The following is a 23494-nucleotide window of genomic DNA, read 5'->3' on the forward strand; positions in this document are numbered from 1 at the left end:
TGCATCACAGGAATAAATTACATTTTCAAATATATTCATATAGAAAACAGTTCTTTAACAGTGTAAACACATTTCACAATATTACTGTTATACTGTATTTTTGATGAGCATAAGAGAATTCTTACCAACCCCAAAGTTTCCTCATTTTCTGTCTATTTCCTCATTTTTTTCAAGTCTATGTATTTTTTTTTTTCTCTTCATTTTATCATCCCCAGGCAAACTGAATGTTTTGGATAAAAGCTCTAAAATGCGCATAACAATTTTTCATATTTATTTGATGTATTTTATTGCACTTTATTTGACATTCTGAGCCTCCTCACCCCAGGGTGCAGTTGGCATGGCATGGTTGACATTTGTACTGGTCACTGGCGAACTTATAAATGATGAGCCCATTTTCCCCCTGAACCCCCTCTGGACACGAGGACACGCAGTACGGCCCGTCCTGCAAATGCACACATGCTTCACACTCATCAGAACCCTGCGGGACAAATGAGATGGAGAGATGATTTAATAAATCAAACAATCCGTGCAAACAGCGAGTGACATTCTATCAAACACTAGATTACCGGTCCTTTGCAGGTGAGTTTGTTGTCCTGCACTGCACACTCCTGGTGACAAGGCATACACTCTCCTTTAGGTCCTGCAAACTCGCGTTTTTCACTGTGGAGAGGTCAGAGGTCATCTCTTCAGAACATCTCCTTTCTCATAGTACAAAATAATTAATTGTTTTCTTATCTACAACACACACACATCAAAAGGGCACTTTGGGTGTGTCTCAATCCACTCCCTAGTTCACTGCCAAGGGAGTCGGCCATTTCTAAGCACTATTAAATGTTAAAATCATTCCAATATTTATTCCAGAGACATTCCTGTGAGCGTCGATTTCTCAAAGTATTCAATATAGTCATCAGAAATGGTTATGAGCCCAAATGTCATACACTTTTTAACAGTTACAATAAAGATGCATGCTAAACAATACAAATAATTTTTGTCCGCAATATACTAAGGAAGTATGGTGCAGAATGAGAGACAGCCATTGTCCTATACTGACCCAGACAGGAAGTTGCAGTGTGGTACACATGTTCCTCCTCTGCTGTAGTTCTTGCAGGACAGACACTGATCGGGTCCCGGACCCCAGCAGCCCTCAGATGAACACAAGGGATCACACACATGCCCTTCTTCAACTACAAACAAACACACAGCAATACTGAATATGAGATTTTATATAGTATTTTAAATAGTAATGAGTTGATTAGTGATACATTTATTTATTATTCATTAATATATATTCAATTCAATATCATGTATTTAATATTTTTAGGATTTTCGCGTCTTTTCTTCCCTATTGTGATAAATCAGAGTGAAACAGCTTCTCAAACAAGAAAAAACGTAGGGTGGGACTTCATCAGAGAAGAGATGTCGTTGCAAGAGGGAGGGGACGATATTTTGATTAAAGATTACAAGGGAATACATTTTTTCAAAAATAATGATAAATCACTTATAATAAATACTACAATATTTCATAAAAAAATTAAAGTGTCCATTTTGATTTTATGGTGACAACCACTTCCCAATGATTAACTAGTAGGGGTATGACAAGACAGTTTGCTCACGAGACGAGACACGAGATTGAGGACACGAGAACGAGACAAGTCATGTTTTTACACAGTATTTTGACTAAAAAAATAGTCCGCAGGTGTATTTGAAATATTTTAACTAATCATCTTATAATGAATGTCATTTCAATTCTACTTTCTGATTATGAATTATCATAAGCAGTAAAAGACAATAATACTCAAGCACTATAAAAGGTTTTGCCACAAACTCAACTGACTGACTTCTCTCCTGTATGATTTCATATGAGTCTCTTCAGACCTTATACCTGTACATGAATTATGAGCTTTTACAACCTTTGACCTCCTAACTGAACACAAATTGATCATAGAAATAAAAACAGTACAAAAAAGGTAACACTTTACAATAAGGTCTCATTTGTTAACATTAGTTAATGTATTAACTAACATGAACTAACAAAGAGCAATACATTTGTTACTGTGCTTATTAATCTTTGTTAATGTTAGTTACAGTTATTCTATGTTTGTTCATGTTTGTTCACAGTGCATTAACTAATGTTAACAAATACAAATTTTGATTATAATAATGTATTAGTAAATGTTGAAATTAACATTAACATATTAATAAATGCTGTAGAAGTATAGATCTTTCTTAGTTCATGTAACTGCAGTAGTTAACTCATGAAACCTTATTGTAAAGTATTACCATAAAAATGAATAACAGTTTTCTCTTAGTCTTATTAAATGTGCTACAGAGGATGTTTTGTTTTATATATTTTTGCAATATTACAATATTAACTGATAAAAGACTATTTATTAGGTGCACTGAAAGGAATAATATTAATATACATCATCTGTGCACGAGGTAGGGCCTTAAAAACATCAGCCAATCGTTTACTCGATCATCGCGTAAACAATTGGCCCTCTGGCTTGTCAATCACTGCCATGACGTTTCTTGTGAGAGATGAGTGTGACTGCGCGCTCCAGTAACTTTCCACACTCCACAGGCGCCGCATGCAATGTTTTTGTCAGGAGTAACAACTGCAGATTATGAGTTACCTGCGGTGAGTCCGACACAATGAATCCACTAACACGACACAGCGAATGCCGGTGGTAAACACTCGTGCACGAGTTTTGGGAGGCGTTCCCTCGAAATAAACTCACTAACAGTCTTTGGTTTCTCAGTCGACGAAAAGATCCTCTGTAGCACCTTTTCATATTGGGAGATATTTGCATGCACCAGGGAGCCGCTTTCAAAATGCGAGATATTGAATTCGCGTTTGAATGCGCACTTGCGTTTTACTTTCGCTTTCGCGATCGCCAGTGATGAGCACGCATTCTGTAAGATTAAACATTTGTCAGACACTTAAGCTCAGCTCTGTTGTACAAACAAATCCTCCGCCATGGGCTTGTCAGTCATCTCGTCACTTACTCTCGTCACGTGATTAGTGAACTCTAATTCCTGTTGCACTATGTACGACTCTGCAGGCTGCAGCTCGTGTTGGATGAGCTGGATGGGTCTGAAGCGACCATTATCCAACTAAAATAAATGGTTTTTATTTCTATAAAAAGTAAAATGACAGTGAAGGCTTAATGTGAACGAAGAGGTGGCATATTCTATCCTAATTTCTCATCACACCCCTATTAACTAGTCATTCGACAACCCATAAATAGTCAATAGTGAAAAAGTAATTTTGGTAATACTCACTGCATAGCTCTTGTGGGTGGTTCTCTTTGATGTCGAGGGACTTCTGGCGGCGCACGGCTCTGGGGCCGCTCCCGAACAGACGTGTCCAGTTAACTGTGTGGTGATAGCAGAGCTGCTTGTTTCCTGTAATGTAGATGCCTCCGTCACCAATTCGCTTGAGAGAACGAAGACCCAGGGATTTCAACGTAGGAATCTTCATCACCAAAAGCGAGTAACCCCTGAGACAGAGCGAGTGGAAATGTCATTTAAAAGATAAAAGACAAATAAAATTACATGGTACTTATAGTCAACATGAAATGAGCTGACCCTATTTACTTGCTTAATAGAAGTTGCTGGTTTCATTGTGCACGATTTATTGGTGTACATGATTCTACAGAAGAAATACAAAAGTCTACAGATTCACAATACAGAAAATCAAGTCCCACTGAATATCCTGTGTATGTCAGTTCGGGCTTTTTTTTTTATTTATTTTTTTTTTTAGATTTAATGTTCATTCAGACATACATGACTGTTCAAAAGTTTGGGGTCGGGATGATTTTTAAAATATTTTTGAAAGAAGTTTCTGCATGTATTTGATCAAAACAGTAATATTGTGACATATTATTACAATTATTACAAAATAAATGTTTGATTTAGCTAAATCTTCAGTAGCCATTACTCGTTTTCAATGTCACATGATCCTTCAGAAATCATTCTAATATGATGAAGAAACATTCCTGATTATTATCAATGTTGCAAACAGTTGTGCTGCTTAATATTTTTTTCAGGGTTCTTTGATGAATACAAAGTTCAAAAGAATTATTTGAAATATGTATTCACTTTTGATCAATGTAATGCGTCCTTGCTGAATAAAAGCATTAATTTCTTTAAAAAAATAAAAAAAACGTACAGACTCAAAATTTTTGAATGGTAGCGTATGTCAGATAAGGAAGTAAAACGGAATGTGAACAGCATTTCATGTTGACTTTAAGACAATCTGCTAGCTTGGGATCAACGATCAAAAAATAACATCGCTCCCATCTAATTTCATGAAGAGTATACACTTCAAACAACATCTCAAGAGCTTTATTCCTGGTGATTAGGTGAAATCAACATTGTAAATTAGCTTTTTCGACAGAAAGGTTTCCATGTTCCCCATGCAGGATTTCCCACCACCAATCTGAAGCTTAGAAATACCACACCACTGAGCTGATTGTAAAATAATTACAAAGAGAGAAAATGAGTAGTACAATCTAAAAGCTGACACACAATCCTACCTCTTAGAACTTACTCCTCTGGAGGAAGAACAAGACAGGAACATGAAAATAATAATAATGAACATGAATAATGAATATTACATGACTTCTAGAAATGTCAGGCAACAATTATTGTTGTGTTGTAATAATAACTAATTTTTTACTTTTCTAAAGAAACTTTGTGAGGTGGTTCTGAGTGGGTGCTATGGGGTTTAACTAAAATTTATACAAAAACGAGAACTAAAACTGAAATGTTAATTAAAACAAAGTTGAAGTAAAATATAAATATTAGATGGAAAAACTTAAAATAAAAAAAACAAATGAAAATGTGTTGCCTTGGCAAATAACTGAAATAAAATAACTTTAAGTACTAAAAAATTACTAAAACAAACTAAAATAAAAATAAGCTACCACTAAAAAGAAATATAAAAAACAAAAGCTAATAAAAATAACTAAAGCACATAAATGTACTAAATGTAAACCAAAATTAAAATGAAAACAGAAAATATAAAAATAAAATATTAATAAATACTATAAAGTAAACAAATAATACTAAAATATCACTGGTTCTAAATGGCTGCTAGGCTGCTGCTAGGTGGTTTCTGGTCCAAGTCAAAAAAGCCCACCAATATATTCTAATCCAATCCCTACAATAAATATCCTCCCACTTTAAATGCAAGTAAAAAAATTATTTATTTATTTATTTATTTTTATTGTTTAATTGTTGGCTAGATAAATCCAATATCTTTGAAAAGTGATAGCACACCTCTCCACAACAAGTTGAACAGATTGAAGTATCAATCTTGCTCATAGTACAAACAGTGCATACACTAGTAGAAATAATATTAATACTATGTTTACGCTGATGCATTTAAGTGTTAAGAAATAAGGAGACAGGTAAATGACTCCTTTCAACAAACAAAGGACAGGCTGTGTGCTCACCTGTACAGTGTTCGTCCTTGTATTGTTGCAAGATTTGAGAAGACAGAAAGATCTTCCAACTCGTCGGGCCAAGACTGAATACTCAGAATGTCTATCAAGCGGACAGAAGAATGAGTTAGACGGTGTACAGTGAAAAAGAAATGGCAAAAATACACACAGAGAAACACACACACCTGTGATCTCTCTGACAGTGTTGAAGATCTTCAGTTTCTTTGGATCAAGAGCACTAATATTATTGTAACTATCACTGTGGATGAAAGAGAGATGTGAAAGGTCAGATGAACCATTACCCAGCACCTTCAACTGGGCACTTTGGCCCTGTGAATTTTTGTAAAATAAACTCCCTTAAAAAAAAAAAAAAAAAAACCCTTTCACTCTCTCGCTTGTTTAATTTGTCCACTATTTCCAACAGAAAGGAGAACTCATTTTTGTCATGAATATTTCAAACACCAGGCTTCTTAAATGACATATTAGCCGCTTTCGCACTGGAGGAACCTTTTCGTGGTTCCTAGAACTATTTGCTGGAGTACTCAGATTTTGCCGTGTTCGCACCGCAGGAAATGGGAACGATTTTAGTTCTAGGAACTCCTTTTGGGGGAACTAAATTAGCTCCTACTTCAGAATAGGGTCTAAACCAGCACTATAGGAACTATGAGTGACGTAAATGTACATTGATTGGTCAAACGTATGTCAAACACCCGGCATTTTTAAAAAGCTGTTTAAACATATTTACTTCAAGAACATGGAAAACAGCGATAACAGCATTAACCTGTTGTCTGCAGGGAGATGTTCTTTTCTCCACCTTGATGATATGTATGTAATACTGAAAGTTGTCATAGGAGATTTAGTCTCTTAGCCCCACTTTTTGCTCTTTCAGTCGTGTAAATTATGCATTTACATTCCATCATTTAGCGTTTGTAAATGCCATGCTTATAGATGCCGTTGTCGGCCACTTCAGAGTTCCTATTACCGGTGCGAATGCAACCAGGAACATGGCCTGGGGGAGAAATTAGTTCCCAGGGAATATCCTAGTGGCTATTTCCTAGAACTATTCGATGCAAAAGCCCCTATTGTTAAATAACATTCTGTGGTGGAATGGTGATGACATTTTAAACATTTTTTTTTTTACAGTTAGCATACTGCATGTATCCTTAATAATCACGATTATACAATATTTTCTAATTTGATCAAATTACAAAATCTGACCACAACCGATTTTAAAATTAAAGTTTACACGCATTTAATTTCAGAAGATTTACTTTTAATTTCCCAAGAATTTTCTCCCACTCACCCTCTAATTCCTGTTACAAGGAAATGCAGGCTGCCCTGAATCTTAGTGCAGTTTATGAAGCTGTCGATGTTCTGTGAGTCTACAGTCTGTCTGGAAGGTGTACCAGTGCCAACACACGCTGCACAAAGAGAAGGAAAATACAAAACAAGAAACATGGTTATGATTGAGAACACATTAAGATGGACATAAAGGAGACTGTGCTTGTTTCTCAATGGACAGTGATGCAACTTTCAAAAAAATTTCCAAGAAATGTAACTCATCTTTTGAGACAAATCTATGATGAGGAGTCATACATACATAGTAAATCACTCAAGGTCATGAGCAATAGAGATTTTTGCTTGTAAAGTATGTTTTTTCCTACAAATGCAAAATGCTTTGTGCTCTTGTGCTCACTAAGGCTGCATTTATTTGATCAAAAATACTATAAAAAACAGTAATATGGTGAAAAAGAATATTATTATTATAGTCAGTGTAAAAGAATTGTTTTCCATTTGAATATATTGTAAAATTCCTGTGATGTAAAGCATCATTACTCCAGTCTTCAGGGTCACATGATCCTTCAGAAGTCATTCTGATGTGCCGATTTGGTGCTTAATTATCATTAGTTTATACTGGTACTCAATCATGCTTTTTTATCATCAATGTTTTGCAGCTTAATATTTTTGTGGAAACAGTTATACATTTTTCAGGATTCTTTGATGAACCAGAAGAACAGTATTTATTTATTTAACAGCATGTATATCTTTTGTAACTTTTTAAATGTCTTTTTACTGTCACTTTTGATCAATTTAATGCACCCTTGCTTTTTTATCTTATTTACCCCAAACTTTTTTAATGATAGTTTTTATCACAGATTCCACAAATATATTAAGTAGCAAAAACAGTTTTCACCATTGATAATAAATAGAAATGTTTCTTGAGCACCAAATCAGCATATTACAATGATTGAAGACTGGAGTAATGATGCTGAAAATTCAGCTTTGATCAAAGGAATAAATACACTTTACCATAGAATACAATTCTTTTAAATTGTAATAACATTTAACAATATTACTGTATTTTTGATCAAATAAATACAGCCTTGGTGAGCATAAGAGACTACATTCAAAAACATTAAATTATTCCAACTTTTGACCGAAGGTATAAAAACAACAGAAGCCGATATGTTCCCATTGAAGACAACTAGGTAAACAAAGGTGTGCATGTTACCTTTTGGACAGAGACCCACACACGGCTCACATCTTTTCATCCCCTTTTTATCCACCTCCATCTTGTTTGCTGGACAGCTGCTAACACATGAACTACCATCTACAACAAAGTTAGCTGAAGAACAAGAGAAGAGAGCAAATAAGTATAAAGGCAGGAAGTCAAACAATTAGATTACACCATACATCCTTCAATATTTTGACATGATATAGGCTACAGGTAAACACACTGCGTAATCCATGAAATGACAAAAGAATCACTTACTAGGACAATGTGCTACACACATCGTGCCAAACTGGTATTTTGCATTAGGATTCGGTTCCAATTTAAACGTCACTTTGTTATAGATGAGAGCCTGGGGACACTGCGGCACACACGACCCTGAGTTGTTAAAATTTCTGCAGGCCTGTGAACACATACATAGTCATATCAAAGCAAGTAAAGTGAAGTTGTTATTTTAGAGTGATACATGTTGAAGAACTGGTGAGAGTTTCTTGAACATACAAAGCAGTTGGTGTCGAGGGGTCCAGTGCAGCCCCCGGCACACTCTATGTGACAGCATTCGCTGGGGCTGCGTCCAAAACAGCGGCCGTTACACTGCGGTGCGCACACTGTCTTCGTCACTGAGAACCGGAGAGGAAGTGAGTAGTGTGTGTCAAAGTCAAAGTCAAAGTTTATTTATAAAGCACTTTTTTAAAACAACAAGTGTTTATCAAAGTGCTGTACATACAAAAAGAAAACATATTCAATAATACAAACAGTCAGCACCATAAAAGAAAAAACACTTAAGACACAATAAAACAGTAAAAGAAAGCAGCTCCCACATGGCATTGAAAGCCAGACTATAAAAATAAGTTTTTAGGCCAGATTTGAAGACCTCAAGTGTTTGAGCCTGTCTGATATAGAGAGGCAAGCTGTTCCAGAGCTTCGGGGCCGCCCCTGCAAATGCTCTGTCCCCCCTGCTCTTCAGTTTTGCCCTAGGAACAGCTAAAAGCAAATGGTCAGCAGACCTTAGTGCTCGTGACAGAGAATACAGATTAATCAAATCTGATAAATAACTTGGCACCGAACCATTAAGAGATTTAAAAACGAGCACCAAAATTTTAAAATTAATCCTATAATGGACAGGTAGCCAGTGAAGAGACGCAAGAATGGGAGTGATATGTTCCCGCTTTCGTGTGCCCGTCAATAGGCGAGCTGCCACATTCTGGACCACTTGCAGTCTGGAGAGAGAGGCCTGACTAATGCCTAAATAAAGGCTGTTACAATAATCAAGGCGGCTTGAAATGAAAATATGCACAACTCTTTGAAAGTCTTTAGATGACAAGAAAGGTTTCACCTTGGTGAGTTGTCTCAATTTGAAAAAACATGATTTAACTACTAAATTAATCTGTTTATCCAATTTAAAATCACAATCCATAACAACACCTACATTTTTTACATGGGGCTTCACATATGGATTCAGCTCTCCGAGGTTTAGGTCTACTGTCTCACAGGTTCCCCCTGGCGTAAACAACACCACTTCGGTTTTCTTTTCATTAAAATTAAGGAAATTTAGTGTCATCCAGGTCTTAATTTCTTCAAAACACTGCAAAAGAGGTGCTAAAGAGCAGGTATCTTTACGTTTCAAGGGCAGATAAATTTGCAGATCATCTGCATAGCAATGAAAAGAAATACCAAATTTCCTAAAAATATGACCCAATGGGAGTATGTACAGGGAGAACAGAATAGGCCCCAAAATGGAGCCCTGGGGGACCCCACATGTGAGTGCAGCAGTTGAGGAGGTATAGTCTCCAAGATGAACTGAAAAAGATCTTTCAGCCAAATAGGATTTAAACCATTCCAATGCAGTACCCTTAATACCAACACATTGTTCTAGCCTCGAAATCAGGATATTATGGTCAACTGTATCAAATGCAGCTGAAAGGTCCATTAAAATTAAGATAGCACAGTCACCAGAGTCAGTGATAAGTAGTAAGTCATTAAAAACCTTCAACAGTGCAGTTTCCGTGCTGTGTAGTGCTTTAAAACCAGACTGAAACACTTCATGAATACCATGTAGATCTAAAAATGAATTCATTTGTCCAAATACAACCTTCTCCAATAGTTTGGATAGAAATGGGAGTTTTGAGATAGGTCTATAATGAGCAAAAACTGATGGATCCAAAGTAGATGTGTGTATGTGTGTGTGTAACTACTTAGCCATAATTTGGGGACAAATTTGTAAATTGGGATGTCCTCATTTGTAAAAACAGCATAAAAATAAAGCAAATAAAGATAAATTCTGCTTCATACCATTAAATTTTGACCTTATGGGGACATTTTTGGCCCCCATGAGGAAAACAGCTTATAAATCATACTAAATTAAGTGTTTTGAAAATCTAAAAATGCAGAAAGTTTTCTGTGATGGATATGTTTAGGGGTAGGGGGTAGAATATACAGTAAAAATGACATCTATGGGAAGTCCTGATAAAACATTGAAACCAGTGTGTGTGTGTGTGTGTGTGTGTGTGTGTGTGTGAGGTTTCCAGAGACTTACAGATTTGACAACTGTCATTTCCTGGACCCCAACACCGAGCCCCGCAAGACCCATGACAGGGAACTAAACAAAAAAATGCATTATAATTGAGACATTTCCATAAGATCATCAGTCTAAGTAAAAGTCTGTCTATCTATTTGGCCACACTATTAAGCCTTCTAAACTATGAAAGAGCATATTATACATATTGCGTGTGCATATATTATTGTCTCCTTACGTTCTGGTCCATTGTCTTTGATGATGACTTCTGCTCCACTGTCCTTCACAATATCTAACCAGTTAATCTGCGGCGCATAGCTTAAGAATTTATTCTGGATGATCTGCACTCCACCCTCCAGGATTTCTGTAGATCATAATGAATATGAGAAATATAGAAATATCAAAAAAAAAAGATAAGATCAAATGTAGAACTCAAAACATGTTCTCTAAACTCTCAGAAGAAAATAAATATATAGCCAGGATGAGATTTTATGAAGGATAGAATTTTATGATTTCCTGAAGACAGTTTGAGCAGTGCTTCACTGTTTAAAAGTTACTACCACAATTCAAGGGTTTTATGAATGTTTGTTAAGGTTTTGTTAGGTGAATGTTAAGGTGTGTAAGGTGGTTGCACACCTCTGCTCATTTAAGGAATCATTTCAATGTTTAGTTCACCCAAAAATGAAATCTCTGTCATTTATTACTCACCCTCATGTCGTTTCAAATCCGTAAGACCTTTGTTCATCTTCGGAACACACACACAAAAAAATAGATTTTTGAGCTTTTTGGCCTCTCTGGCCTTTTGTGCGCAAAAACAAACAAAAAGTTGCTGTTGACGTAGTAAACACAGTGCAGCACTTCCGGGTTCTACGTCAGAACGCAGACTCATTATTGGCCAGCTCCTGTGTCATCATCACACGCATGCATTGTGGTGATCACATGTACAGCGTCGGCCAATACTGAGCCAGCATTCAGACGTAAACACGGAAGCGTTCCACTGTGTTCCCTACGTCAACTGCATAGGAGACTGACAGGGAAGAGAAGAAATTGTTGAATAAAGTCGTTATTTTTGTCTGTTTTTTGCGCACAAAAATGATTCTCGTCGTTCCATAACATTAAGGTTGAACCACTGTAGACACGTCGACTGTTTTAACAATGTCTTTACTGCCTTTCTGGACCTTGAAAGTGGTAATAATGTTGCAGTCTATTGGAGGCAAGAAAGCTCTTGGATTTCATCAAAAATATCTTAATTTGTGTTCCAAAAATATCTTAATTTGTGTTCCAAAAATTAACGAAGGTCATACAGGTGTGGAGTAATTAATGACAGAAATTTCATTTTTGGGTGAACTAACCCTTTAAGTTCATAGCACAAACAGTACAGAACAAATTATGCACTTAGAGATTTTGAAAAACATCTACGAATAATCAAACATTACTAATAAAGATAAGTACTAATGTGCTGAGTTTAAAAATAAGTAACATTCATATTGATTCTACACTTTGAGTCACAATGGAATCAGTAAGAGGTTAAAGGAAGGGCACTGGAAAGGATGACAAACATGTTCATTGATTCACACACTGTTCACTGAGACACACAATGGAAAGATAAAAGTACGTGGATTTTATTACACATCAGACATGTCATGTTTGCTGAAGCAGGTCGGAGCATGCTCTAGCCTAACTGTAGCCATCTAACATCAATCTCCTGGAATTTCTCATGAGGAACAATATTATATAGGATTTTTCGCAAATGTTATGTAAATATAGGACAGTCGCAAATGTTTATCGGTCCAGGTTTGGGTTCATGATGAGCGATGGCTCATTTGTGGTTGAACAATTCCTTTAATAAACCACACACACAAAAATCTTTTTTTCTGTCCGTTGACTCACTCTTCTATACCACACCCTACAGAGTGTTGCCATGGAAACAGCGTGGGTGTTTTGACATATGTGTTTCTGTGGGTGAGAATGTGTCACCTGTCAAGTATGTGTTAGCGCACCTGTCAAGTGTGTGAGGCCCAACTCCTTTAGTCCATACACCCCATCTTTCTGGTAGTTGACGAGGACGGCAAGAGCAAACCGATCTTCGTACAGAGACGTCCCTCGGATGACTCGCAACTGCTCCAGCGGTAAACGTCTGAACTGGTTTATAGCGATGAGGATGTACCCTGTTACCTCACGGATAGACTGTGAAGAGGGATGGGTTACACATTCACAAGACGAAACATAATAGATATACAACACACTCAGACATGGATCTATTGTTAAATCCTTTAAATCCTACAAACGTGGTCTGTTTTCCCCACCTGTAGGAATGAGAAATCACGGTTGTGCTCCATCTGTGTGATCTCTAGGTTTCCTATGACAATCTGGCAGCCTGTGTACATCTCCTTCATGAGCTTGTACTGGACCTCAGAGGTTCCTGTCACACTCAACAAGTTCTGAGTGCCTGTACACATCGCCACTGTAGAGACAGAGAGAGAGAGAGAGAGAGAGAGAGAGAGTGAATTTAATGTTGAATATATAGTCAGTAAACTACCGTTCAAAAGTTTGGGATCGGTACAATTTTTAAATGTTTTTGTTCTCTTTTGTCTTTGTTCTGCATATATCTGATGAAAACATACGTCTTCAGTGTCACATGATCCTTCAGAAATCATTTTGATATGCTGATTTGCATCTCAAGAAACATTGTTATTAATGTTTAAAACAATATACATTGTCTTTACTATCACTTTTGATCAATTTATTGGATCTTTGCTGAATAAAACTATTAATTTCTTCAAAAAATAAAAATAGAAAATCTTACTGTCCCCACACTTTTAAATGGTAATGTATATAATACATTTCTAATTAAAATAAATATCAAATATTTCTGTATAATGATTGCTAAAGTGCATAATGTCAATTGCAATACTCTCAGCTAATATGAAACATGCTCATTTATATATTTATGTGGTAAGAAGCCTTGTAATTAGTGGGGTAATGACTAGACAGGTGTCATTTTAAAATAATAACCGACTGACTGCACATTATGCCTTATTTAATGCAAAAAATCTTAAAATGTGCATCAGCTGATGATAACACTGATACAGCTGTTGCCATTTTTCTTGCATTGTTGTTCATGTAGTGACACCAGAGAGGTAATCTTAGTAAAAGAGGACTGAGGGAGTTTGAGGTGAAGCTACTTTGCATTTCAAATTTTGTCCTTGGTTCAAATATGCCATGGTCAAAACAAGCCATTACTGAGGGGGAGTCTAGGAAAAAATATTCCCGCTAATACTCAAAGAGGTTCTCAGGAATTGCCCCAGGAGCTTTTACAGATTAAAACTCAAAGAAACAGAGTTCTTAGGAAAATGGTCCATTAGGTTCAGAATGCTGGTTAAATAATAGAGCATTTGAGATCACTCATCGATAAAGGCAGGTGTATAAAAATGTTTTGGTTAGAGCTATGGTGTAATTTTCCCATTAATCTCACAGTTATATAGGGTTTCTGCAACTACAATAAAAAAACAGTGCGGGGGGGTAACACATTACAAGTAACGTGGGTTACATAATCAGGTTACTTTTACAAGTAACTAATAAAGTAATGCTATACTTTTAAATTAAATTAAATTAAAACAATTAAATGTCTGAGTTTCATTTTTCAAATAAGTATGCAAGATTTCCCATTTATTGCCAGCTCTCAAGTCCCCATGTTGAGAAAACTGATGCTTCTTGTAGTTCTAGGCTAAATGTGAGCATGCATTTACTCAATTGCACAAAAACAGATTCAGTATTCCTCAAAATGAATAAAAACAGTGAAATGCAAAATCATAATATTACGAAAACCTGCCATAATTAAATGTTAAATTACAAACCAAAAAAAAAAAAAATACTTTATGTATTTAATCTCACTTTATTAACCAATATCTTTGCTGCTGACCTTTGATGATCCAATTCAACCACACCAATAAGCAAAAATGACTTTAGTTAAACATCAAATTTGTTTAATTTTTATGTTTTTATTGCTGAAGTAAGAGTGTTGAACTTTCTTCTCCTATATCTTATTCTTCTGCAATTCAAAATGGTAGCACATCTGAAAGGTTTGTTTGAGCTGCGTCCTCTACTGTACAGGAGTAAATATGCATTTCCTTCAGCCTGAGGCTTATTCATTTCATTTTTGGTATGAAAGAGTTTTTACATTAGCCAAAAATAGGATTTTTTACTGTTGTTGTTGTTGTTGTTTAAATCAAACAAGCAAGCCCAGCCCAGGTGAGAAAAATTAACACAAAAGTAATCTATAAAAAGTAACTAAGTAACACAATTAGTTACTTTTTAGGGAGTAACGCAATATTGTAACACATTACATTTAAAAGTAACTTTTATCCAACACTGTCTATATATTTCTAATCTCACAAATAAAGCAATATATCTCTTCTTTTTATAGGAACTGAGAAACACAGACTCTGATAACACACATAAACTTTAACAGCATTTCAGAGTCCAACAAATCAACCTAAAAGTCTCTTGTGAAATGCAAACAGGTGTTCAGTCCAACCACAAAGGTATGATATGTGGGTCAGACATCGTGTTGATATGCTTTTAAGAAAGAATTCCTGTAGGTCCAGGTTGTATTTGGAAACCTTTTAGCTCTTATCAAACTTCTCCTTTTGTAAACGTAGTGAATGTTTCAGAGACATATACCCATACACACAACACAGTGCAAACACATTTCACAGCAGTGTTATTATACTAGTTTCTGTTTTCACTTTACTTTTGGTTAAACTTTTAGTAATTTTATTATGTTTTTTTCAAAATATGTCCATACAGTTTTATTATAAAAAAAATAAGAAATGATGCCTTTTTTGGGACAAAAATGGGACAGGTAAGGCCAGTAATGTCAGAAATGGCTTTGAACCATCAGTCAAACCAGACATTTGCATTTTTAAAGGTAAAAAACGTACTGAACTTTTTCCTGCTCAGATTATTAGATGATCAGATCTTGAGGAAAACGACCCCATAATCTCACATTTCTCCTCAGAATGTATTTAAACATTGCTCAGATCTCTCAAAACACTAAAGTCTGCATTTAAAAGTTTTGAGATTTCAATATTAAACTTTTTGTCACATCTGAGCTATATGCTATTCATTTGTATGCCAGCATTTGTTTCAGTTTTTATTTGCTACTTAAATGAAACTTAACTCTTTACATCTCCTGTGTTATGACATAACCACCTCTGAGCATTGCAATTCTCCTATAGGTTTAAGTTCACAGAAGCCATTAAATGGTAGCAGTAACACTGCGTTCCACCTGTAATGTTTCAAACCAGCACAGGACAATAAAATGAACAACTATAAGTAAAGAATAATTTCATAACTCCCCTGGTGAAAAATAAGTGTGCTTAATTGAAATGAATGTGCGCTTATAATCTTAAAATCTTAAAAGCATTAAAAAAAATTTTACTTGCAGATAATATATTATTAATTAAATAAAAGTCCTCTTAAGTGTACTTAAAAAAAAGTTTTACTTTAAAATAGACCTACATTTTAAATCATCATGTTTAATAATATTTTCTAAGGCTTTAAAGAAGAACACTTAAGCACATGCAAAGAACTTTAATACAATTTTAACTATAGTGTGTTATTTGATATTACATTTAAAGTCAATGCATATTAAATGCACTAAATTGCAACGTCATCATTACAAATGTACTACCATTATAAATATATTTAAATGCGTGATATATAAGGTTCACTAGAAATATTTTACCATAAATGCTTGTCAGTATTTAGTAGTACACTTTAACTATATTTCAGACAATAGTAGTAAAAAATGCTGGGTTAAAAACAACCCAAGTTGGGTTGAAAATGGACAAACCCAGCAATTGGGTTGTTTTAACCCAACTGTTGGGTTAAATGTTTGCCCAACCTGCTGGGTAGTTTTATTTAACCCAACTATGGCTGACTTAAAATGAATCTAAAATGAAATTAAAATGTTCATTTATTAAACATATTAATAAATGTTAATTTTCAAGATATTGGGATATTCATTTTAAGTAAGCAATACTGTAATTTTTAAACAATAGTTGAGTTAAGTAAAACTACCCAGCAGGTTGGGCAAACATTTAACCCAACTGCTGGGTTAAAACAACCCAATCGCTGGGTTTGTCCATTTTCAACCCAACTTGGGTTGTTTTTAACCCAGCATTTTTTAGAGTGTAATTACTTATAAAGATGTACTTAAGTCCTACTTAGTATAATGCATTTTCATTTCATTGTAAATAACATGTACATGACTTCTTTTGTCAGAATATTCGCAATTGTCGCAAAACTCGCAAATGTTAGGTATAAAATTCAATTCTGAGGCAAAAAACTTTTCTCAGAATTGTTTATATCTCGCAATTCTGACTTTATAACGCGCAATTGCAAGTTTATACACAATTTTGAAAAAAAGGACAGAATTGCGAGATGTAAACTTGCAATTGTGAGAGAAAAAAGTCAGAATTGTGAGATAAAAAGTTGCAATTACATTATTCATATTTTATTTATTGGCGGAAACAAGCTTCCAGTTTAAAGTGCATTCACGCCATGTTGTAATTACTGTAACTACGAGATTTCAACTTATATAAAGCATTCACCTCTTCATATAATTCATGATTACAACTTGTAAGCTGGGAATTTTCTGAGAGCTCCTACTTGTACCATGTGACTGCTGTACCCTGACCGCTGCAGATTCATTAAGATCTGTCCGAGGGTATCAACAGCTCCAAGTAGAACGTCACGTGTTGTCATCTCGAAATTACGTTAATTACATCATGGCGTGAATGCAGCATTAGCTTCAACCCCAATTAAACACACCTGAGCTAATTAAGGTCTTACTAGGCATACTAGAAACTTCCAGGCAGGTGTGTTGAGGCAAGTTGGAGCTAAACACTGCAGGACAGTGGCCCTCCAGGACCACGTTTGGACACTCCTGCATGACTTACGCATGGATTCTGCATTTTTATGAAAGCATGCTAACAGCAGAAAGAAGCTTAAAAGCACATGTGCATACTTTTCCATTTCACTGTGTTAAATGCAAGAACGTGTTCGTGTGAAAGGCCCCTTATTGTGCAGACAATGATACAATGCTCCCATTCAGCCAGAGCGCGAAAACAAGTGTAGGAACCCGCCAAAACTCAAACAAACGCACACAAAATACACACGCTAGGTTCAACTATCAGGTTTACATCAAAGGTACAGAGACAGGTACAAAAAACAAAAGCCAGGGGAGGTCTGAAGCTGCAGACAACAGACATGTCTTAGCTGCCTTGTAAACAGAAACTTGGCTATGATCACAAAGAGATTATGCAAACCTGACTGATTGGTTCTCATGAGCATAAATACACATTAATGTCTGAATCATTTATTGTCATTACTGGGTCAGCTAACACACAACACATAGGCATGCACACACACAGAAACCATGCCTAGCTTAATGACTTTGTTTTGCACCTAAAAGCCATTTTAAGTCACAGGTTACTCCTGTTCCCCGGGCAAGAAAAGGTATTATGATTTATCAGACACATGTTTGGGTATGTGAGTTTGTGCATGCAATCCTAGACGCTCAGCATTACACACACAAAAAACACACAGTGTAAAATGTCCACCTATTTCAACTTCAGTTGCTGCATTCAATTTTTAAGCATTGGGTATACAAGTCATTTCAACTTAAATTATATTAAACTGACTTAAAAAAATCGTTGAATCTCATATAATATATAAAGTTGAAATTGCTTCAATTATTTTGATGAGTTAAAGTAATGTAAAAATATAAGTTGCCATATCTTACCGATCATAGTAAATTATAAACGTTTTTGGTGTTGATCAGCTCTAATGAATACTGGAAATATAATAATTAGCAGTTAAAAAAGAGAAAATAAATAAATAAATAAATTTTATCTTAATATGTAGAGAAAAATGGCGCTATTAAAATGCTGGGTAAAAATTTACAAAGAGGTCTCATTTGTTAACATTAGTTAATTAGATAACATGAGCTAACTATGAGCAATATATTTTTACACTATCTATCTAACCTTTGTTAATGTTAACAAAGTGCATTATGTTAACACATACAATCCATTTTTAATTCAAAAATGTGTTAGTAAATGTTGAAATTAACATTAAGATTAATATATGCTGTTTTAACAAATGAAACATTTGTAGTTCACTATTGTAAAATGTTACCAAACTTGCCAAATATTTGAGTATATCTGTTTGTTTGACAAATGAGATACAAGGTGAGCTTTCGGAAACCTGTTCAAAAACAGTGAACAGAACAGAAATTACCCACTCGACTTCATCAATTTATAATCTTCTAATTAAAGGTTCAATATGTAACAGAGGCCAGCTAGTAAAGAGCTGAGCAGGTAAACTTCACTCCCCTGGCTTCAAAAGGCACACTAGCGACTTGTTTGTGCACCCGCTTCCAATGCCAGTGACCATGGTTCGAATCCTGCTCTTTGCGGCCTAACATTGGGCCTAACTGTTTGCTGTTCACTCAAATGATTCTTTGACGTAAACCAAGAGTTTGGCAGTGCTCAAAACGGAGTATTTCCATAAATGAATTTTCAATGAATGCAGAGGCGATGGCAGAAACAGAGAGGCTACACACTGCGCTTTTGAATCTATTCAACACTCTTGGAGGAGCGGCCTTTAGTATGTGTGTGGGAGCCTTTAACAAACGCTGTTCTACTCATATTGACGTCTTCAAACTCTTCTCAGAACATAACAACAATGCCAAAAGGTTGACAACTGCCGTTATCTTTATGAGACATTTGAAATATATCTGGTTGTACCATTCAAGTGTACTGGTCATCTGAAAAGTATGTAGTCAGATAAGCCAGTGTTGCATATTAGTAAAATAATAGTGTACTGTCTCAGCATTTCCAATAAACATGACTGGCGCATGTGTTCCTGAATACATTCTTTCAAACATGTTTTGTAGAGAAACTATATTCACTATATGTCCTGTTTGTTGTTTTCCTACATGTACCGCTGCAGTTCATTGTGACATAACATGACAATGGCAGTCTGTCACCATGAAAACTATTCTGTACATAGTACATTCAGTACAGAAGAATAGCTTGAAACATTCCAACATAACTCCGGAAGCTAGATAAACATATTTCGCTGTCCAATATGATATTGATACAAACATTAGAGTGCCATGCAGATAAATTATGAGTGCTATTCATAATTCTTTATAATGACTGCAGCAGAAATAAGTTAAAAACATTTAGGCTAAAGGGGTAGTTCACCCAGAAATTAAAATACATGACTTTTGCACAGATTTTTGCATATTTTGGGCATTTGGAGTTGACAGATTTCACGGAAAATCATGTAGTGTATGATGATTTGATTCCATCAGGATATCAAACTTGTTTTGAGACGATTGTAAAACATTGTTTTTCATCTGTCATGCAACAAGGCGCATGTTTCTATGTGAGTTTGTTGTGTTCGGTAAAACAACGAAAAATCTGGTAGTTCAGATTTTAAAGGTTGTGTGTGTATTCCAACCTTTACTCGCCCTCATGTCATTTCAAACAACAATTGTTCCATGAAACACAAAAGGAGAATTTTTAAAGAAAAGCAAAGCTGAAGTTGTTATTCACGGATAACCATCACCTCGACTGAGCTGTTAACCACTGAAACCAGATCACTGAGTCATCAGAACAAGAACAGCATGATTCATAAAGTGGAATCTAACCAAATTATGAACTGAATCTAAACAATTCATTGAAACAATCTGATTGCTACTTTTTCTGAACTCTCAAGAATGTAAATGGCAAGCTTTTCACCAAATAACAAATTAAATTTTGATCTGTAAGCTTCAGTAATAAACGTTCCAAAAGAGAGATTTCACAACTATGCCATAGAAGAACCATTTTTGGTTCTACAAAGAACCGTTCAGTGAACAGTTCTTAAAAGAACCTCTTTTTTTAGAGTAAAGAACATTTTAATAATCTAAAGAACTTTTTTTTTCACTATAAATAAAATTCTATGGATGTTAAAAGGTTCTTCAAGGAACCACTGAAGCCAATAAAGAACCTTTATTGGACTTGGAATATAGTGCATGATAGTTTCATGGTGCTTTTGTGTCCTTTTTGAAGCTTAACAACCCCAGTCAACATTTGATCCAATTGCATGGATAAAAAGTACATTTTTTTTTTAAAGAATACTGATCTGAAAGGACTAATTTACATTTTAAAACATTTGTTTTTTGTGATATAAGCCTTAAAGGGTTAGTTCACCCAAAAATGAAATTTCTGTCATTAATTACTCACCCTCATGTCGAAATTAGGATTTGGCATTCTGACATAGAACAACGTAAACAGCATAGGAGAATGACAGGGGAGAGAAGAAATTATTGAATAAAGTCCTTATTTTAGTTTTGTTTTTGCACACAAAAAGTATTCTCGTCGCTTCATAACATTAAGGTCGAACCACTGCAGTCACATGGACTATTTTAACAATGTCTTTACTACCTTTTCTGGACCTTTAATATGTTAATTGTATTGCTTTCTATGGGAGATTAAAAAAAAAACCTCTCGGATTTCATTAAAAATATCTTAATTTGTGTTCTGAAGGTCTTACGGGTTTGGAACGATGTGTGTGAGTAATTAATGACAGAATTTTCATTTTTGGGTGAACAATCCCTTTAAGTATAGGTTATATAAAAAAGTAATCTGAGATCAATGATGCATTTTTTTTATATTTACTGTATATTTGTTCTTTTTTTAGATGCTATCTCCAACACTGTCTTAGTTATTCACAATAAAATGAAAGTAATGCATGATTTGTAAGGGATTCTACAGCTGCATGCACTCAGGGGGTTGCAGTCAAATAAGAGATGACGTGGAATTTTGCGACTCTGTCCAGTATAGTTCCACCTGTTTCCAGTGAGATCACCTGGACTATACACCTGTTGTTGTTTTTCATGCCGATTGTGCGCCACCCTTCTTAGTCAACACTACTGAAGAGGCCAAAGATCAACAAATCAAATCTCACTATGTCTCTGTGTGTGAGCTAAAAACAGATTGTTTTCCTTGTTGTGTACTGTGATTTCCTTTTGGATACTTCCTGTAGCAGATAATTCCTCATCAGCAAAATGAGCTTATGTGCACATGCAAATAATCTACAACATATTTAACCATGCATGTAACCAAATAATTAATATGGGGGGAGAGGGGTATTAAAAGTTTAGGAATTAACCAATTAAAAAAAAAAAAACAACAACAACATAATAATAGACCACTATATTGAACTATTGAACATTGGGATGCTCTCATTGAATAGAGACATACAGACCCCGGGGCAAAAAATATATATATATATATAAAACTACACAAATTTGTGAAACTAAAAAATTAAAACTTATGAGATTCAACAGAAAACACAGTTGGCATCACAAGTTTAAACTCCTCTGTGATTATTTCCTTTCAGAGGACAGCCGTTGAGTCAGGAAACAGGTTTAACAAAATCTACAGGTTGGTTGAGTCACTTGTTATTTGAACTGAGCACTGATTTAGTACAGGAACAAATCTCTCCTTTTACACATAGTCTAAGAGAAACATATCGCGCTTAAACAATGGTGCAGAAACAGGTTTTCTGAATACATTACTGAGAGCAACATCACTATTTTGGGATATTTATCAGGGCAACAAAATAAAGCAATGTGCATTTGGATTCAAAAACACATTTTGTTACAAATTGGTGGAGCTGTTTGGAAATACACCTTTTTAAATGAGATAAAATTATATATTTATATGCAGATTACACGTTATTATTACTAGCCTATTGAATGCAACTTAGATACATAATGTAAAATATAATTTTAGGTAGCATATATGATATAGTTAATGCATAAACATTGTAAAGATTCCAGTGCAAAACGTTTATGCTGTTTTACTGCTCTGGTCACAGACTGTAAAAACAGATTTACCTTCAGGTTTCCCGTCCTGCGTCTGAGCGCGCGCAGGTGAACGGAGCGCGAGACACAGCGCGAGCATCTGCAGCGCAGCAGCATTCATCTTCATCTTCATCTTCATTATCGTTCTCAGAATATTCCCAATGTGAAGTCAGTCCGTCAGGCTGAACAGACAGTCACATATCCATGGCGAAAGAAGCGTGGAAGAGATGATGCTCCCTTCACTTCGGCTTGTTCGAGTCTGACAGGAATTTTTTCTTTGCCTTTTTCCCCAGAGAGTTCAAAATAATACATTCGGTGTAGAGCAAACAAAAAAAATATCAAGTAGTCCGTTTCCTTCTGTTAACGAAAAGTTTGTAGACTGTAAAATCCTTCAGTAGCCCATACGTCAGTTCAAAACAAACATTTTGACTGAAACATAATAATACAATCAAAATGTTGGTGGGAAAGCGATCAGAAATACAGAAGAGGTTAAAAGGCTTGTAAACATGAAAACGCTCGAGCAGGGAGGAATGTTGTCTCGAGGTTTGTTACCTGTTTACTAGGACAGGTGAACGATGCTGTACGCTGATTGGCTGTGACGTCGACCGTGTAATTCCAAAGCCCGAACATTGATTTATCTCAAACATGTAAACAAGTCATTAAGCCTTGATAGTGTGCTCTTTGCCATTATAAACAGACAGTGTTCTAAATTCCCCTCAGTAACCGACAGTCCTCACAGCCTCCACCGAAAACACCGACGAGAGTGTGATACATTCATGTGCCAAGATTGCTCTCTCTCTCTCTCTCTCTGAACAAACACACATACACACACATCTGGGCTTTGCTGTATCGATAATAATGTCATCTTGGAGTGAGGGGTCTCATTGTGTACAAGTCAAGGGTGGCATTGTGTCCCGGTATCGTCCACTAGTTTATCACTGTTTCTTTGATGGCTCTGGACTCACAGTCTCACAAAGGCAACTTTGTCCCTCAGCTCAGATGGCTTTAGAACTCTGAGACAAGAAAGTGTTTGAGTTCAGAGCACACATCATTCTCAGACATTAAAAAAATAACTGCCTAAATAATACATA

The 23494-nt window shown here is 35.5% G+C and overlaps 1 protein-coding gene across 3 annotated transcripts in view; it reads right to left on the minus strand.

Annotated features, from left to right (window-relative positions):
* Nucleotides 1-23166, minus strand: part of erbb3a (erb-b2 receptor tyrosine kinase 3a) — a 38827-nt gene extending 15661 nt beyond the window's left edge. For 2 of the 3 annotated variants that reach the window (XM_067374751.1, XM_067374749.1), the window contains exons 1-16: nucleotides 22437-23166; nucleotides 12781-12938; nucleotides 12475-12661; nucleotides 10713-10838; nucleotides 10496-10558; nucleotides 8461-8579; nucleotides 8221-8362; nucleotides 7960-8073; nucleotides 6751-6868; nucleotides 5633-5706; nucleotides 5460-5550; nucleotides 4539-4556; nucleotides 3283-3500; nucleotides 1052-1184; nucleotides 567-660; nucleotides 321-478 (exon numbers count right to left, since the gene is read on the minus strand). In XM_067374751.1, coding sequence (XP_067230852.1) covers nucleotides 321-478; nucleotides 567-660; nucleotides 1052-1184; nucleotides 3283-3500; nucleotides 4539-4556; nucleotides 5460-5550; nucleotides 5633-5706; nucleotides 6751-6868; nucleotides 7960-8073; nucleotides 8221-8362; nucleotides 8461-8579; nucleotides 10496-10558; nucleotides 10713-10838; nucleotides 12475-12661; nucleotides 12781-12938; nucleotides 22437-22542 — 1919 coding nt within the window. In that variant the 5' untranslated portion in view covers nucleotides 22543-23166. The remainder of the gene's footprint in view (nucleotides 1-320; nucleotides 479-566; nucleotides 661-1051; nucleotides 1185-3282; nucleotides 3501-4538; nucleotides 4557-5459; nucleotides 5551-5632; nucleotides 5707-6750; nucleotides 6869-7959; nucleotides 8074-8220; nucleotides 8363-8460; nucleotides 8580-10495; nucleotides 10559-10712; nucleotides 10839-12474; nucleotides 12662-12780; nucleotides 12939-22436) is intronic. The other variant, XM_067374750.1, reaches the window with a different exon arrangement.
* Between the last annotated feature and the right edge of the window lie 328 nt (nucleotides 23167-23494).

Source organism: Chanodichthys erythropterus, chromosome 21, assembly GCF_024489055.1.
Source record: "Chanodichthys erythropterus isolate Z2021 chromosome 21, ASM2448905v1, whole genome shotgun sequence".
Classification (NCBI taxonomy): Eukaryota; Metazoa; Chordata; class Actinopteri; order Cypriniformes; family Xenocyprididae; genus Chanodichthys; species Chanodichthys erythropterus.